The sequence below is a fragment of the Nyctereutes procyonoides genome, unplaced genomic scaffold, assembly GCF_905146905.1.
Source record: "Nyctereutes procyonoides isolate TBG_1078 unplaced genomic scaffold, NYPRO_anot_genome, whole genome shotgun sequence".
NCBI lineage: Eukaryota > Metazoa > Chordata > Mammalia > Carnivora > Canidae > Nyctereutes > Nyctereutes procyonoides.
In genome coordinates, this window is record NW_026575020.1 from 57,794,692 (window position 1) to 57,813,194 (window position 18,503).

The 18,503-nt window shown below is 54.2% G+C and overlaps 1 protein-coding gene across 2 annotated transcripts in view; it reads right to left on the minus strand.

Annotated features, from left to right (window-relative positions):
- CYTH1 (cytohesin 1) overlaps nucleotides 1-9,495 on the minus strand; it is a 79,545-nt gene extending 70,050 nt beyond the window's left edge. The window contains exon 1 of one of the 2 annotated variants that reach the window (XM_055320286.1): nucleotides 9,392-9,495. In XM_055320286.1, the coding sequence (XP_055176261.1) occupies nucleotides 9,392-9,413 (22 nt within the window). In that variant the 5' untranslated portion in view covers nucleotides 9,414-9,495. Of the gene's footprint in view, nucleotides 1-4,325; nucleotides 4,345-9,391 lie in introns of those variants that run through there. The other variant, XM_055320296.1, reaches the window with a different exon arrangement.
- Between the last annotated feature and the right edge of the window lie 9,008 nt (nucleotides 9,496-18,503).

Genomic DNA, 18,503 nt, shown 5'->3' on the forward strand with positions numbered 1-18,503 from the left:
TGAAATCTCTGAATGCATGGAAAGCGTCTCCACAACCCTCCCAGCAACTCAGTAGCGAGGAGCGTCCCACCTGGTTACTGCCCCGACCAGCAGCAGCATGAATCGAGCCCCCAGGTAAAGCCCGGAACCACAAAAGTCTGAAATGGGACATTTTGCACATGAGGTCACAGGGCTACATTCTAATTACAACTGCAACTCCTGGGCAGACACAGGCAACCTCAATGGCCTTCACCTCGCTGTTAAGTACAGATGGGGAAAGGGAGTACGGCCTGAGAGATTCCTTCAACAAACTCCTACAAAGGGCCGACAAAGTACCGGGCCCGGTGCTAGGCATCTGGATCGCGTCGGTAACAAAGCTGGAGGGAACCGGGCACGCACCGTAAACATAACTGGTAGCAGGCGACGAGTGCCATGGGGGCGAGCCTGGGGAGGTGTGCAGGTGGTCTAATGAACTGGGCAAGTCTCCAGGGAGGCTGGGAACTGGAGCCAAGGCTGGTGGGCAGGGCATTAACCCTGAGGACATTGGGCAGAAGGCACCCTGAGCCAGGGAACCGCCAAAGGCCCTAGTGGGGGCCAATGTCGGGTGCCTCCCAGCAAGTGGGCTGAGCAGGAAGCGTGGAGATCTGTGAGGGGTCGGGTCTCGGGGGCGCTCTCTGAGGTCAGCAGACTCGGAGGAGCCTCCCCTGCGCGCCACGGATGCAGCCGGAGGGTGTGTTTTCTGGAGTTAGACCACAGAACTTGGTCTTTTGTTGGGTTATTATAAATCCAGGAAATAATCTTCCAATTATAATCCTAAGAATCTTTTCAGAATTGCATTTCCTCCATGCTTTGTCTGGACACAAGAGGGAAATCACTAAGGTCTTTGTCAAAGTTACTGAACAGAGTGAAGGAGCCCCCCTTTCACATCAGGACAAGTTATGGGGAGAAGGGAGGAGAACCGCCTGGGGAGGAAGCGTGCTTGACAAGGCCACCAAGAGACCTAGAGGCTCGACTCCAAGGAGTCAGCCCAGGGTGCCCAGGCGGTGTGCCTGGACACGACAGTGAGGGGCCCCGGGTGGAAACAGGGGGCCTGCCCCAGGCCCCCTGGTGTCCTGAGCCACAGCCCCCCTGCAGGAGCTTCCACGGTGGGCCTGCAAGAGCCAAATGAGTCAAACCTGGTGTTTGAAAGTGCTTCACACACAGCAATATACCGGCATTCCCACTTCACAAAGCCTAGCGATCTAGGCCTCAAAGTCTGTTTCTGCACCTGCACAGCTCAAGTCCTGAATCCCAGTCCTCGGTGACCCACCGGGGTACTGTGGTCCTGATGAGGCCCAGTGCAAAACTGAGCCTCTCCTCTGACAGGAGACAAGGCTGCAAAGCCAGAGTCCTGGGTAAGAAGACGCTGGAAGATTCTCTGTCATTCCCCTGAAGAAATACTATTCTTCTGCAGCGCTCTCCCATTTCGCTGAATTTCGTTTTCCAATAGGCTGTCGGGTGTCACCACAGAGGGTGAAAGGTGAGGAAGTGGCACGACAAGGTCCCCGTCAGAGGCTGGGGCAAGCTCCAGTGCAGGTCTGCAAGGGGCAGGATTACTGACGTCAACCCCTACCTGCTTACCTGGACTTCCCGGGTTTCAGCTGCCCAAGCACAGTGCGTGTTTGGGTTCCGGGATCCTCCGAGGTCAGGCGGTGACATTGCCGGCCACCACAGCAGGCCCTGGGAGGGAGCCCTGGCCTCTGAACCCACAGTATCCAACAGCTGTAGGAGGCAGAACGGGCTCTCCCGTGCAATCCCACAACTCCTCGACTTCCACCCGAAAGCGAACAGTGGGCTCTGTCAACCCGAGTCTGCGGAGGAACCCCCGAGCTAGGGCTTCACCACGACACTGATCCAAGTGTCCCAAGACCAGACCTGTACCCCCAGGAGGGGTAGACAAGGTCCAGAGAGCCTACGCAAGGCACATAAGGTACGGAGAAGTGGAAAAGGGCTGAACGACGGGAAGCGAGGATGGGCAGAAGGCACAGCAGCAGCGAAGCGACCTCCGACCTCCGACCTCCGCAGCGGCCCCGCGGGAGGCAGGCTCCAGGCTCCGTGCCCGCCAGGTGAGGCCCTGAGCTGCCCTGCGCCCCGGAGGCCCCGCCTCGCCTGAGCCCACAGCCAGGCGCCCCCCAGCAGCTCGCGCCCACACGCAGAGAACACGGGCGGCCGCGGCCTGGACACTGCTCCGCCGTCCCGTCCCCTGCAGCGAGCGGCCTCGTCCACACCCCGGCCAGGAGGTAAAGAGGCGGGTGGGCGGTGGGCGACCCACACCAACCCAGACATCGAGGGAGAGGACGGAGTCCGCGGTCTCCTCAGGTCCGAGCACCCGGAGGACAGGTAACGGGAATAAACGTCGGGAAAAAAACACCCCAAAGGCAAGTGCGGAGGGAGGCCCGGCCCGAGCGCAGGAGCACGCGCTGGGGAGGCAGAGTCTGAGACGGCGACGGAAGGTCGGGGGAGCGGCCAGGCAGCTGAAAACGCAAAACTACGGCTGGAAGCCAAAACGTCGTCTCTGGGTCGTCACCGGGGCTAGCGGAAGCCGCTTCGGGAGCGCAGAACGTCCAGTAACCGAAGCCGGTAGTGCCCGCGCCCACGTGGCCCGGCAGCTGCGCGACGAGGGCCCCACGGACGGAGGGAGCACGAGCCCCGTCCTGCTCGGCCGCTCCGCGGGCCAGGCCCGAGCACTGGCACTAAGACGGGCCCAGAGGAGCTTTCAAGACGTCTATCGAAGAGAGTCTCCGGGGCGCCCGGGGGCTGGGTCGGGGGAGCACGCGACTCGTAATCTCGGGTGTAAGTCCAAGCCCCACGCTGGGCGTAGCGCTTACTTACAAAAACAACAAGAGCCTGAAGGAGGTGCAGTATCCCCACCTTAGAGCAAGGCTCTGCATCCCACGTCACCCGCTCGCTGCTGCCCCCCTGCCCGACAGTCCACTCATCTGAAAGAGCCAGATGCGCGCTTGCCTGCAAGGCGTCCTTTTCACACCTGGCTCTGCCCAGCCCTTGAGTGGTGGGCAGGACGCTGTGCCCAGGACAACACCCTTGGCCCTCTTCTCAGTCAGCATTGGATCTCCCTCACGTCCCTGGGCTCTGCTCCCACTCGTGTGTTGCTAAGTTCTTGGGTTCCAGCGACAAATCCAACTGTCTAAATGGACCTCTCTCAGTGGCTGGTCTCTCAACCCCCCGAGCTCCACTCAGAGCAAAACCGAGCACGTGCGTTCAACCGGAGACCCTCCCCAAGCGGTCATCTGAGACAGCAAGCTGGCATCCTCTGGAACCACAAAGCTATGTCTCTCCCACAACGCTATGTCTCTCCTCAACCCCCGTAAGCAAATCCCATGCTTTGAGGGCCTCGAAGTGTCTTGCAGTTACCGCCTGCATTGCCCACTACTACTGTCTCCACCCCAGGACGGTTGCAACGGCTCCGTAAGAGTCCCCCCACTGCCCATGGGAACCACACTGGGCAGTGGGGTCTTCCTAAAATGCAAAATAATCATCATGAAATACCCCAGTTCAACACCCCAGGCTGCTCGTGGCTCAGGCACCAGTCCCTGGTAATGCAAGAAGCCCTCCAGGACTCTGTCCTCTCTAGAGCCTGTCTCTGGCCTCCTATTCTCCAGGCACAGAGAGCCACGCAGCCCCCCAGGAGGCCTGCTCCCCCAGCCTGCCGGCCCTGGCCCACTCCCTTTGCTTGAAATGTATTTCTCCACCATCTTCACCTAGTTAGCAAAACTCAGCTTCCAACTGTGTCCCATCCAGTTCCACCCCAACTCCAGACAGGACTGCTCTCCCTGCCTACCTAGGGTTTTCAGGTACACACCTGCCACATCCACTCCGACCCTCGCCCTCACAGCCTGTCTCCACATCTGTCTTCTAGGCTCAAAGCATCCCTGAGTGCACTGACACACTACGTGCCCACACCAAGCCTATGACAGTGCCGCTGACGAGGAATGGTTTTTTAATAGCCATCACACCAATTCCATCATTTATACCCAATGTTAGTAATTACAATATGGATTGCAACAATGCCAGGGAAAGGCACGTTGCTGAAAGAGAAACCTTGAGGACTCGGGGAAAAAAAAAAGTGAAAAACAGGAAAAGACTCAGATAAGGGAGGTCATGTCCTGACCCTTGTTACAGGAGCCAGGCAGCCAGAAAGCAGCTCATAGCCACCTCACCCTCACAAAAACAGAGACACATTGTCACACCATCCTAGATAACGAAGAGTAACAAAAATCCCCTACACAGCCTCCAACCCAGCTTACATTTTTTTAGCCAATGCAAAGAAAGAGGCAAAACAACATTACCAGCAGTTTCAGAGGATGTGGGATTCACTTCTTGAACATTTCTAAATAATTTTCCACCTCCTCCATGCCTCTATTATTGCAACTGAAACTAAGCAACAATAATTAGACAATCAAGAAGCAGTGTGGCAACAAAGCAAACGGACAGGTTCAGGCAAAGTACTCTTCTTTAGGAACCCAGTGTCCAAACCTTTCATGTGGGAGGGTGAGCAGGAAAGGGGCAGACAGGCCTCTGGGGGATGGACTCCAAGCTGAAGCTCCAACCTGTGCCTCACTGTCCAGCGCAACACACACAGGTACGTTTGCCTCCTCCCTGGTGGAGTGACCTATATATATATGCTTTCAACCTTGAAACCAGAAGGCACTCTCCTTCCAGGTCTATACAACTACCTGGTCTGGAATGCATGAAACACATAAGAAATAATCTATCTGGCAAGACTGTTTTTGATTAATATGTGGGACATTTAGGAAGGAGCAAGTATGAGCCTTGAGATCCCACAGACTGACCCAATTATCATTATAACACAGACCAGTAAGAGATACCTAACCCACAATGTCTCCTCTAAAGGAAACGTTCGTATTTGACCAGAAGACAACATATGGGTAGAGAGATTATCAATCTTCAAGAGAAACATTAAAGAAAGGTAAACTGGTGACTACGATTGGTCAAAATTTCACTTCAACCCCAGTCAGACTGAATATACGTTTTCCCCATGCTGAAAATATCAGAGTAGGAAAAAGTCATTTGATTTGTTCGAAGTCATTAAAAAAAAAAAAAAGTTAATCTCAAGTAAATAAAGAAACCATCATCCCACGTGAACAGGCAGGTCATAACACAAAAATATTCAAAAGAAACTTTTCTCAACCTAGCTGGTGATCAATAGATTTAATGAGGTGCCATTCTATAACCATTAGATTGGTTTAAAAAAAAAAAAAGGCTTTCAAATGCAGATCCTCACCAGTGGCATATCTGCAGTGATACTCAAGTGTGTACCCCCATACATGGCTAGGAACAGGGTAAACTGGTACAGCCCTTTTGGAAAGCAAATTGGTACCACGCATCAAGAATTCTAAAAATGTTTATCCCCTCTGACATGTTAATATCACCCCTGGAAATCTACCTTAAAGACCACAAAACGTGTAATTATGGTAACCTTATGTTCCAGATTTTCTAAGAAAACCCTGACTTCATATAATTGTATTTTTTTTCCATAAAAGCAATTCACTAAGTGTATAACTAAATTTGAGAACAATGAAAGACATCAATATCATTGAAGAACAAGGAAAATTGGTTTGGCAGAGAGTCAAACATGTACAGAAGAGTGTTCTTGTTTCTGTTTCGGATGGAGAGCTGAAGACAAAAACCCAATCACTGAATATTAACTTTTGCCACATGGAACCTGGTTCAGTCTATTATTCCCTCAACAGTTGCCGAGCCGCTTCTATGGGGGTACCAGGCCCCACGCCTGTTCTGGAAGCACAAAGATGAAACAGCCAATCTCCCCTGCACGCAGCAGGTTCCCACTCACCATCCCGCAGCAGCACCACTGCACGCCACACCTACACCTCGTTTCATCTTCTGATGGCAAAAGTTGTGCCCTGGCTAAGATCAACATCTCCACGCCTTCACAGAGACGCTTACTTCTTAAAGGCCAATTCTCTCTCATGTCCAGACTAGGGATAAGTCTAAAGCATATAAAAAGCAAGAGGAGAGCACCTGGGTGGCTCAGTAGGTTAAGCGTCTGCCTTCGGCTCAGGTCATGATCCCAGGGTCCTCAGATCGAGCCCCACACCGCGCTCCCTGCTTGGTGGGAAGTCTGCTTCTCCCTCTCCCTCTTTGATCTCTCTAGCTCTCATTCGCTCTCAAATAAATAAATAAATAAATAAATAAATAAAATCTTTTTTTTTTTTAACTTTTTTTTTTTTAATTTTTTATTTATTTATGATAGTCACAGAGAGAGAGAGGCAGAGACACAGGCAGAGGGAGAAGCAGGCTCCATGCACCGGGAGCCCGATGTGGGATTCGATCCGGGGTCTCCAGGATCGCGCCCTGGGCCAAAGGCAGGCGCCAAACCGCTGCGCCACCCAGGGATCCCCAAATAAATAAAATCTTAAAAAAAAACGTGAGAGAAATAAAGGCCATAAATGGCATCGTAGATTCAGAGATCTTAAGAACCCGTGCTCAGAAATGTGATGACCTTGTCAGAGTTGTGATGCAGAATCATCACCACTAACACTCCCAGTGTCTCTACGGACGACCCCGTCTTTGTCTGCCTCACAACCTGTCCTGAGAGAGAGAGAAGTAGATGACGCGTGTGTGACCACTGAAGCAGCGATTCTTGGGGTCAGAGCCTTTTGGGAAGTGAGCTAAGGAGCCTCCAAATACGCATATTTACAAAAACCTTCACATGCAACTTGAGGAGAGCCCCAGAGGCCCACGGCGAAGCAGTCTGAAGGTGGAAAATGCTCAAGTTCAGAAGACACCAAGGGGAATGGTCACAGGGTCCTTTCTTGGGCAAGGACCTATCCTATCCTATAGGATATTTTGCCTATCCTATGAAGGCAAAAATACCTCTTCCTTCTGCAAAGAAAACTGTGCAGTCCAGGAAGAACAGTGACCTAGGAAGAAGATAATCTGAGCCTTCGAGAAAAAGTCCCAATTATTTCACAGTGTTTAGAAAGAAACCGGTAAGTCAAAGATCCACCAGCCACGATACGAACATCTTTCTTCAAATGTCAAACTTTGGGAAAACCACTAATTCCACATTTTTCAAAGAAAACTAAGCTTGAAAAGGACTTCTGTTTAACTGTCCCTCCACCCCACACACACGTCTGCACAGTCCCGTGTGCCACGGCCGCATGTGCAGTGAGCTGGGTTCCTCACCTCTGAACTAACAATCTGGTATTACAGGGAGTATTACAGGTATTGGGAAGGGCTTCCCAATTCAGTGGTGCACTCACCGGACCCACAGAACACCAAAGAGTGTGCAATCAAGAAGGGCTGTTCTGTTGGGTTTTTGAAATTCCCTGTAATGGAACAGGGAAACTCTAAAACTCATTCTCTTCCTTCGGCAAATTATAAAGGAGTTCCGTTCCAAAAGTTTTTTAGGCCCAAACGGCAGCTAGGAAATCATTATCATCTCTCCAAAGACACAGCGTTAAAAACAGTGGTAGCGTCCTAAGCCAACTCCCCACACAACAGAGGTACTAGCTGCTAAGGGAGCGTCTGGGCAGACATTCCATGTGCTTCATGAGTCTGGGGCACACAGCTGCTTCCGAAATGTCATATGAATAGCTGTCTTATCCCTCAAGGTAAATCCACTGTAAAACCTACGAGGGAAACGGGCAGCTCTGGAGACAAAGGGAAACCCTAAGGAGGAGCTGAGAATCTTATTCTTTGTATGATCATCTTAAGCTATTAGGTACTTTCTGTGTGGTGAACCTTATGAGTGGGAAGTCTTTGTTAATCCAACCTTTCTGGTTCCTCCAAAATACAAAGAAGATGACATTTTTAACCATATAAAGGGGAAGAACAAACTTCTTTCTCATCTGTAAGTGTGGTCAGCAGAATATCAGCCCCCAGAGATGTCCACGACCTGACCTCAGAACCCATGACTGTGTTACCCTATGTGGCAAAAAGTGGGATTACCCTTCTACAGCTAAGGTCGTTCATTATGCTGGATCATCCTGGTGGGTCCAATGTCATCACACGGGTCCTAGTAAAAAGACGCAGAGGTCAGAGAGAAACGAGAAGGGGCTACCTGCTGGCTTTGAAAAGAGAAGGTGGCCCAGCCAAGGAATTAAGGTGGCCTGCAGAACCTGAAAGAGGCAAAGAAATGGGTACAGCCCTAGAACCCCCTCTCCACCCCCCACCCCCCCTAAAAAGGGGAGCACAGCCCTGCAAACACCGTGACTTGAGCCCAGTGAGAGACCACATTTGGACTTCTGACCTTCAAAACCACACGATCCTAAGTTGAGGCTGTTTGGAGCCACTGAGTCTGTGCTAATCTGCTACAGCTGCCCTAGGACACGAAGGCACCCACTGCCGTTACCCCTTCCAAGTGCAAATTCATGTCACGCCTGTTGGCAAAGCAGTCACCGTATTAAAAGCAACCAGACCAACAGCTTCCTGCCTGGTGGGTAAGATCGCCAGCTCGCACAGGGCACGAAGAGAGCCTGGCAGGTCTGCGGGGTCCCACAGAGATTAAATGGCAAGAGAAGGCAGACGAAACAGCAGCGGGCAGAGCTGGAGGAGGCTCCTCCTGTGCAGAGAGAGAGAGAGGTTTGGAGGGGATGAAAGTCCTTGGGGGCGGGGGTCGGGGGTGACCTACATATACATTTTTTCCATCACAGAAGGAAAGCACCTAAGGCTTTAACTTGGAAGGTAAGTAGGGGACGGGGGGACGGCGGCCAGCGGGGCTCGCGGCAGCTGCACACTCCCTCGTGCGCGCCTCGCGGTCAAGTTGCAGGTCACGCGGCCACCTCTTCCCCGCGCCCCCGGTCCCGCAAGGACTTACTCGTGCATAAACAAGAAACAGACAGGACCTGCCCCGGCGGATCCGTGCGGCCGCGCCGGCACGTTCGACTCCGCAGCATCCCGGGCTGCGACCCGGGGAACACAAGTTCGCCCCCGGGCCGGGCATCCCCGCGGGCACCGTGCTAACGGGCGAGCCCCGGCCAGCAGCGCGGGGAGGGGGCCGCAGCTCGGGGCACGGTCAGCAGGCGGGGCTGCGGGGCTGCGGGGCTGTCAGGGGCGATCCGCACCCGCCCGGACGCCACTTGGGCGTCCCCGCCGCGGGGCCCGGCCGCCCGGGGGTCAGGCGGGGGCGCGGGGCGGGGGGGGGGCGGGGCGGGGGGGGGCGCCCCGGGGTGGCCCGCGTGGGTGCGCCCCGCTCGGAACAAAGACGCGGACCCGGCGCGCAACTTCGGACCCACCGAGGCCCGCGCCCAGGGGGCGGTGTCGGGGGCCCCGCGCGGCCTCCCCCCCCCCCCGGCCCCGCCGCCCCCCGGGGGGACCCGCAGGAGGCGCACGAGGGGGCAGCCGCCGCGCCCGGGCTGCCCGTACTGACCGTAGCTGTCGTCCTCCTCCATGGTGCCGGCGCCGGCCTCGTGCCGGGCCCCGCCGCTCGCCCTCCGCGTCCCGCCGCGCCTGGCCCAGCGCTCCTCCGCCCGCTCAGAGCCCCGCCCCCGGCCCGCGCCGCCGCCGCCGCCGCCGGCCCCTCGCCTCCCGCGGGGCGCCCCGCCCGCCGCCCGCCGCCCGCGCGCGCCCCGGCACGCGGCCGCCGCCCGCACGCGCCTGCGCACGCGCGCCCGCCCGGCCCCGCCCCCCGGCCCGAGGCCCCGCCCACCGCCCACGCGCGCGCCCCTCCCGGCCTGCCGCCAACCCCCAGGCCCGCGCCTGCGCACGCCCGGGCCACGCCCCCTGGGCCCGAGGCCCCGCCCCACCGCCCACGCGCGCGCCCCTCCCAGCCTGCCGCCTACTCCTAGACCCGCGTCTGCGCACGCGCGCCCGCCCGGGCCCCGCCCCTAGGCCCGAGGCCCCGCCCGCCGCCCACGCGCGCGCCCCTCCGGGCCTGCCGCTGACTCCTAGACCCGCGCCTGCGCCCGCGCGCCCGCCCGGGCCCCGCCCCCCGGCCCCGAGGCCCCGCCCCTCCCGCCCCCGCGGGCCCCGCCCATCTCGGGTCTAGCCAGGGCGGCGCGGCGGGAGGCCGCCCACGGGCCCAAGGTCGCGCGTCCGGTCGCGCGTCCGGCCACTCAAGGGCAGGGTGGTCCTCGCTGACGTCACCCTGGAAGGTCACGCCGGCCCCAGCTCGCCCGGGAGGGCCCTGCCCTTGGACTCGTTTGCTTTTGTGATCCAAGCGCTAGCCCAGGAGTGTCCTGACTTCGCCGCTTACTTGTACATCCGTCCCTTTCGGGAGCTCCTCAGTTGTCCCGGATCAAGTTCCAAAGGGAGGCAGCTCGTCTCCCAGCAGCATCCCGAAGCCACACGTTTCTGGACTGTGCCCTGCATGACATTCGCCAGCACCGGGCTTACCGGTGCCCCCGCCCCTGGTGAGCGAGCTGCCCTTTCCTGGCCAGGGCAGGAGCTCTGCACCTGCAGGTTGGGGACCTCTGCTGTCCAGGTGCTGTCCTCCTTAGCAGGTATCGGCTTGCATTTAGCCAGTGAGGGGACCAAAGAGAGAACTGGAAATCCGGCCTGAGAGCTCTCAGACAAAGAGCCAGAGGCCGGGGCACACAGAGCAGAGGACCAGGCGGTGGGCTCTCTCCCCACCGTCTCCCAACATCACCATGCTACACCCCACCTACCCTACCGCGTTCCTACCTCACCTTTTAAAGGAATTACTCAAAAGACAGGAAAAGAAAAAAAAATACAAGGGATCGAGTAAGACATTACGAAAGTTGGAGGCTGTTTTCTCTGTGACCAGAGAGGGAAAATCCCAATGCTGCAGAATGAAAGCCCCAGAACCCACCAGCTCCCATCCCGATGACTGGCGACTCCCCACCCAGACGCAAGGGCAGGGCCTCAGGAACTCGGTGGAGATCCACACAGACCTCCGCAGGCTTAGGGCGCTCACAAAAGGGAGGCGAAGGTAAAGCCCCCTTCCTGTGGGCCCTCCTGTCCCCAGTCCAACCCTGTCTTGGCTGACTTCCCTGCTGGAACCGTTCCTTCCTGACAGTGCCAGCTCGTCTACAACGATAGCTCACAACTTTTATGGACAGTTTGAGTGTATTTTAATCCCCAATGCACTACCTTACACTTGTCCACTTTGAAAGGCTTCACTGGTAGATACAAATGCTGCCTATGTGTGTTGCTTTGTGCAAAACAGTGTTTCTAGAAGGATACACAAAAGCCAGGAATAAACCGGGAGAAAAGGAAGTTGAGACCTACTTTTCATTCTATACTTACTTGGTCACAGTCTTTCTGTGCTGTCTCGTTGTTTTAAAACATGTGAACATATTTCTGTTGTTGATTTAGAAAAAGAAAGAAAAATGCCACTCGTCTAGCCGACTCCCAGATACACAGGCTCTTTCTTGGTTTGGTGCGAGCCATAAAAATTACAAGAGCCTCCGCTGAATGGGACTTCAGGAACACTCATCACACAGGGTGGTCCCAGCCCCTCCTGGCGCGCAGACCTCCAGTCACCTATACCCATCACAGTGTGCTGTCCCTCCGCTGCTGGAGGAGAGCTCAGCCCAGGCCTTGGCAAGGTCCCTGAAAGCTGACGGGACCTCTCTTGGAATATCTCCTTCAGGGGCAGGCGCAACCCTTCTCAGCAGCCTGTTTCATTACTGGCCAACCCTGATGTATGCCTCCCAGGACTTCCCGATTGTTCTAGGCAACAAAGAAGAGTAATTTCCTCTTGAGGAAGAAGAATAAATGAGGAAACTCTGTGCTTTTATTTCAGATCTGCTGTTTCTTTTTTTTTTTTTTTTTTTTAGGATTCTATTTAAGTATTTGAGACAGAGACAGAGAAAGCACAAGCTAGGGTAGGGGGGGCAGAGGGAGAGGGAGAAGTAGGCTCCCCACCGAGCAGGGAGTCCCTGCACACTAACAATGAGACAGAAGAAAGAGAAATTAAGGAATTGATCCCATTTACAAGTGCACCAAAACCCATAAAATACCTAAGTTAAACCTAACCAAAGAGACAAAGAACTATACTCTGAAAACTACAGAACACTTAGGAAAGAAATTGAAGAAGAGGGGCATCTGGGTGACTCCGTGGTTGAGCATCTGCCTTGGGCTCAGGTCATGATCCTGGGGTCCTGGGATCGAGTCCCGCATTGGGATCCCCGCAGGGCACCTGCTTCTCCCTCTACCTGTGTCTCTGCCTCTGTGTCTCTTGTGAATAAATAAATAAAATCTTTAAAAGAAAAAGAAAGGAACTGAAGGTACAAAGAAGTGGAGAAATGTAGCCTGCTCCTAGATTGGAAGAACAAATATTGTTAAAATGTCCCTGGTACCTAGAGCAATCTATACATTCAATGCAAGACCTATCAAAGTACCATCAACATTTTTCACAGCGCTGGAACAAATAATCCCAAAATTTGTATTGAACCAGGAAAGATCCCGAAAGATTGTTGGAAAAGAAAACCAAAGTTCATGGCATCCCAATTCTGGACTTTGAGCTAAATCACAAAACTGTAATCATCAAGACAGTATGGTACTGACATAAAAACAGGTATATAAAGTAATTTCCTCTTGAGGAAAAAGAATAAATGAGGAAACTGTGCTTTTTATTTCAGATCTTCTTTTTCTTTTTCTTCTTCTTCTATTTATGTATCTGAGATAGAGAAAGCACGAGCTGGAGAGGGTGGGCAGAGGGAGAGGGAGAAGCAGGCTCCCCACGGAGCAGGGAGTCCCACTCAGATCCCTGGGATTAGATCTTCTTCTTTTTTTTTTTTAAGATTTTATTTACTTGGGATCCCTGGGTGGCGCAGCGGTTTGGCGCCTGCCTTTGGCCCAGGGCGCGATCCTGGAGACCCGGGATCGAATCCCACGTCGGGCTCCCGGTGCATGGAGCCTGCTTCTCCCTCTGCCTATGTCTCTGCCTTGTCTCTGCCTCTCTGTCTCTCTCTGTGTGACTATCATAAATAAATAATTTAAAAAAATTAAAAAAAAAAGATTTTATTTACTTATTCATGAGAGAGGCAGAGACACAGGCAGAGGGAGAAGCAGGCTCCATGCAGGGAGCTCAATGCAGGACTCGATCCCAGAACTCCGGGATCACGCCCTGAGCCACAGGCAGATGCTCAACCGCTGAGCCACCCAGGTGTCCCTCTGCTCCTGATTAGCCTTGTGAGCGGGGCAAAGAGCTCAACCCTCTGGACCTTTTCCTACCCACAAAGTGCAGCCTCTGCCTGTAAAATCTAGGCTTCCGCCCAGAACTGATCTCTGAAGCGCTAGATCTGTCCCCGCTTCCCGCTCAACTTCTGCACAGCTGACGGTCATTTCTGTTGGACGAGGTGCATTTCAGCATTTCCGCCTGAAGAACCCCACCCTTTATAATCACTGCAATTAGCATACTGCTTGACTGGGTTTGTTTGTTTTTTAAGATTTTATTAATTTATTCATGAGAGACATGAATTGTGTCTCTGCCTCTCTGTGTCTCTCATGAATAAATAAATAAAATCTTAAAAAAAAAAAAGAAACTGTGTTCAACAGGGGACGGGTGGGGGTACAGCTCTGGCCCACTCTTCTAAGAAATTGGCTCATTCACAAACATCCCTCTTAATTTCACAAACTGACCAGCCCAGCCTTCGGTGGAGAACCTTGGAGTCTCCCTAAAAATCTAAGAAGATGGTCTCTATTTCCTTAGGTACATCCCCCATGTGCTTCTTCCAAATAATTCCAGAAATTAGACACCGGTGTAGATTATGTTCTTTCTCTTAAAACGTTGATTCTTGTGGATTTTTGAGCTTAATCTTCACTGATGTCTCCAGATGGTCTAGTTTTACAGGGGGCATTGCAGCAGGGCGTCCTCTTTTGGCCCTAGCGTGTCCACGTCCTTCACGCACACACGTGTGTGTGTTCACTGATCCGGCTGCGTGTCGTTTGTATTGGCCTGGCCTTCGACGCTCTTAGAATCAACTGGCTTTAACGGGGTGATCACCCTTCACCCGAGTGGAGCCCCAAGACTCTCCCTGACATCTGGGTTTTTAATCCTGTCGCAAGCTCTCTAGGCCGGAAAATGAACCAGGAGATTCAACGTGTTCTCCGGCTGGCTCCCTTCCCCCAACACCACGATACAGGTGTCTCCTGCCACCTGAGCTCGCTCAGTGACCAAAACTTGGGAAGAAAAGCTGTTCAGATGACAGGTTAATTCTCACTATCAACACCAAAACTGTTATCTGACTCCCAAACCTAGCACAGTAGGATGGTGAGCGGCACTGGTGTGAGTGCTAATCACTGCAATTAGCATACTGCTTGACTGGGTTTGTTTGTTTTTTAAGATTTTATTAATTTATTCATGAGAGACATGAATTGTGTCTCTGCCTCTCTGTGTCTCTCATGAATAAATAAATAAAATCTTAAAAAAAAAAAAGAAACTGTGTTCAACAGGGGACGGGGTGCTGTGCTATGATAGTTTCATTACAAAGGACCACTCACAGGCTTTATTTTTTTAAAATTCTATTTATTCGTGAGAGACACAGAGAGAGAGGTAGAGACACAGGCAGAGGGAGGAGCAGGCTCCCTGCAAGGAGCCCAATGTGGGACTTGATCCCGGGACTCCAGGATCACGCCCTGGGCCCAAGGCAGGCGCTAAACCGCTGAGCCACCCGGGCTGCTCCCACTTGCAGGCTTTAAAGAGATTGAGGCTGATTTCCGTATTTACCAATACGAGATGATTCCCAAGCTGTATGAGGTGAGAAAAGCAAGGACAGAACTGTAGGATTTCCATTTGTAATAAAAATATGTATACAGGTAATAGACATGTATGCTTGCAACATGGATTTGTTGGGGGGGCCTGTGCTGTGCCAAGCACCGCTCAAGGTACTGAGGACACAGCAATGAAGGGAGTGGGGCGAGAGCCCTGCCCTCGCGGGGCGTCCACGCTAGCAGGCGGTCACTAGCAGGGTGGCCATGCCCGCCTCTGGAGGGGAGCTGATTGCCAGAGAAACGGCACGGGGAGGGCCTCTTCCCGACACACCCTCCCATATTGTCGGGGTTGGACCGTGTCCCCCCAAAAAGAAATCTTGAAACCCTCACCCTCAGCACCTTACACTGGGATCTTATCTGGAAATGGGTTTTTTCATATTATCTTCCCATACAAAGCGTTCATTATTTTTTCAAATCCATTCATATATCTAATACATACAATACTCTATGAACATTACTCATTTTTCTCTTACCATTCCTTATTATTATATTAATCTTTCATCTCCTTCCCTTCATTTTTTTATTATTCTCTTTCCTCAATATACTCAACTCCTTCTCTTTTTACATCAAATCTTTACATAATTATTCCCTTTTTCTCTCAACAAATAATAAAACTCCACTTTATTTTAATAATCAAAAAAAAAAAAAAAAAAAAACACCCCCCCCCAAAAAACACAAAAAACCCCCCCCCCCCCACAACACCAAAAAAAAAAAAAAAACAAAAAATAACCCCCCCCCCCCCCCCCCCCCCACACACAACCCCCCCCCCCCCCCAAAAAAAAAAAAAAAAAAAAACCCCCCCCCCCAAAATATTACCCATAAACCCCCCCCCCCCCCCCCCCCCCCTTAATTATATATTTTTTTTTTTTCCCCAACCCCCCCCCCCCCCCCCCCCCCCCAACCCCACCCACCCCCCCCCCTATTTTGTGGCGGCCCTGGGGAACACAGAGCTGTTAAATACCGTACACCAAATAAATACCTAGTTTATTTTTTTTAAAGCGAAATCAGGTTTTTTTTTTTTATTTATTCATGAGAGACAGAGGCGGAGACACAGGCAGAGGGAGAAGTAGGCTCCATGCAGCGAGCCCAATGCAGGACTCGATCCAGGGTTTCCAGGATCACGCCCTGGGCCAAAGGCAGGCGCCAAGCCGCTGAGCCACCCGGGTGTCCCTACTTATTTTTTTTTTTTTGAAGATTTATCTTTTAGGGATGCCCGGGTGGCTCAGCGGCTTGGCACCTGCCTTCGACCCAGGTTGTGATCCTGGAGTCCTGGGATCGAGTCCCGCATCGGGCTCCCTGCGTGGAGCCTGCTTCTCCCTCTGCCTGTGTCTTTGCCCCTCTCTCTGTCTCTCATGAATAAATAAATAAAATCTTTAAAGAAATGTATCTTTTATTTTACAGGTAGCGGGGGTTAGGGGGTTGCAGAGGGGCAGAGGGCTGAGCATGGAGTCCAATGCGGGGCTCTATCTCACAATGCTGAGATTGTGACCTGAGCCGAACCCAAGAGTGGGACGCTTAACTGGCTGAGCCACCCAGGTGCCCCAATATATACCTATTTTATTTAATTTTATTAAAAACATTTTTTAAAAGATTTTATTTATTTATTCATGAGAGGCACACAGAGGGGCAGAGACACAGGCAGAGAGAAGCAGGCTCCCAGTGGGGAGTCAAATGCGGGACTCGATCCCAGGACCCCGGGATCACTACTGACCCAAAGGCAGACGCTCAACCACTGAGTCCCCCAGGCGCCCTGTGTACCTATTTTATACCTATTTTAAATTAATTTTTAAGACATGGTACCATGCTAAGGACTTTACGATTGCCTTTCCATTCTTCCTCATGCCCGTATTTTCTCTGGTTTCTTTTTCTAAAACAGACATGGGACCACTGAGAGCCGCCCCGGGACACCTGCCCGACCCCAGCGGGAGCCCTCCGTCCTCCGAGGCCAAGCTGGAAGGCGGGGCAGCGGCTCTTGGGGAAGAGCCAGCCCGGGTGAGCGAGCGGAACAGGTGCAGACAGGTGTCCTCAGCAACAGGAGCCTGGGGGCCACGCGGCAGGCCGGGGGGGGGGGGGCCCTGAGGTTGGGGCAGGTGGTGCAAGGGGGCAGAAAGGGTGCTCCCGGTGCAGGAGAGGCCACAGGCCAGACCGCTCACGCAGGCCGAGATTGGGGCATTGTCTTGCTTTGAAAACCCCCAGATTTTATTTTGCCAGAGCTTGCGATTTCTTCCGTGCGAACGGCACTTAAAATCTGTTTGTAATGGAACTTGATTGTATCCAGCTGTCGCCGCAGCTCCCGCGCCGCCCGAGACAGCTGGCCACATGCCACGCAATCCGGGCTCTCACTTCATATGGGGGGGGGGGGCTGACGCTCCAGTTCCAGCCAGATTTTGCCCAAATGGCTTCACTGGGGGCCAGACGGGGCTGGGCTCGGCGAGGGTGACGGCAGAGAGCGGTGGAGCCCGAAGCGCCTCAGGCCAGGGTCGCTGGTGGAGGGGGCGCCCGCTTCCGAGTGGAGGCCACGTGCGCAGTCATAAGCGACGCTCCTGCAAGTGGCTTTTCCGGGGCACTGGCCTGGGCCCTGCCGACCCGAAGCTCCTGAGCACGGCCCAGTGGGACAGGAACGAGAGTAATACAGGTACAGGGGAGGAAGGAGTGCCAACACGATCGCCTGTAGGACCGTGAGAGCGACGACCACTCGAAGGCCACACTCGACCTGTCGCCGCCGTTAGCGCGGAAGGCGATGCGTTCGCTTAACACCGCGCCGCGGGGAGAAGTCCGTCGCTCAAGGAAAAGCACCTGGATTCCCTGCACGCCGTCCACGAAGGCCCGGCCCAGCGGCCGAGGGGAGCCCTCAGACCCGAGGACCCCGGGGTCGGCACCCCGGTGACACGAGGCAGAATAAAACCAGCGCAAAACAAAAATAAATAAATAAATAAATAAATAAATAAATAAATAAATAAATAAATAAATAAATAGAGTAAAACCAACGTGAGCACGCAGGTGAGGCGCGCAGCGTGACCGTGACAACAGTCATGACAACTTCGACCAGTGACCCCGACTCATGCTGCTCACTGGTGGCAGAGGCCCGGTGGGAAGGGGGGTCCTGATCCCGCGGCTGGCCTGCCTTCCACGGCGAGCCGGGAGGGGGTCTGGCCCACGCGGACCCGTCCCTGGGCGTCCGAGGCAGGACAGTGCGCCCCACTGGGGGCCCCTCACAGAGCCCCAGGCCCTGGGCTCCCCGGTGCTTTCCAAGGCCGCGTCGGGGTAGGTGCCTCCAGGTGACTCCGTGTGGGGGCAGATGTAGGGCACCCCTGTCGGCAGTGGCGATTGCCTAGGGCTTTCCGTCCTGGAAGGCTGTCCGGGGGGCCCAGGAGAGCAGAGCAGGAAGCAGGGCTTTGATTTTTGGGGTGCAAGGCAAAGTGGTGATGGCCCAAGTGGAGAGCCGGGCAGAGGCGAGGGGAAACCGGGAAGAGGGGACTCTTGTCCCTGGCGTGTGTCGGGGACGACGGGAGGGAGGCGTGCAGGGTGGCGGCCACGCGCTGGCTTCGGCAGTGGGGTAGCGGTGGGCCGCCAGGCCGGGACTCGCTAAGAGGAGGCACACAAATGAGGAGCCAAGAACTTGCCAGTAGGATCCCACGCATCGGGCGGTGAGACGTGTCGACGGGAGCCGACGGTAACGGTGGAGTTGTCGTGAGAAAGGCGCAGAGGGCAAGCCCAGGCTGGGGGAGACGGTGGCTGGGGGGCCGGGCGGGGGGGGGGCACAGATCCCCGGGGGGGCGGGAGAGGCTGGCGCAGTACAGGTG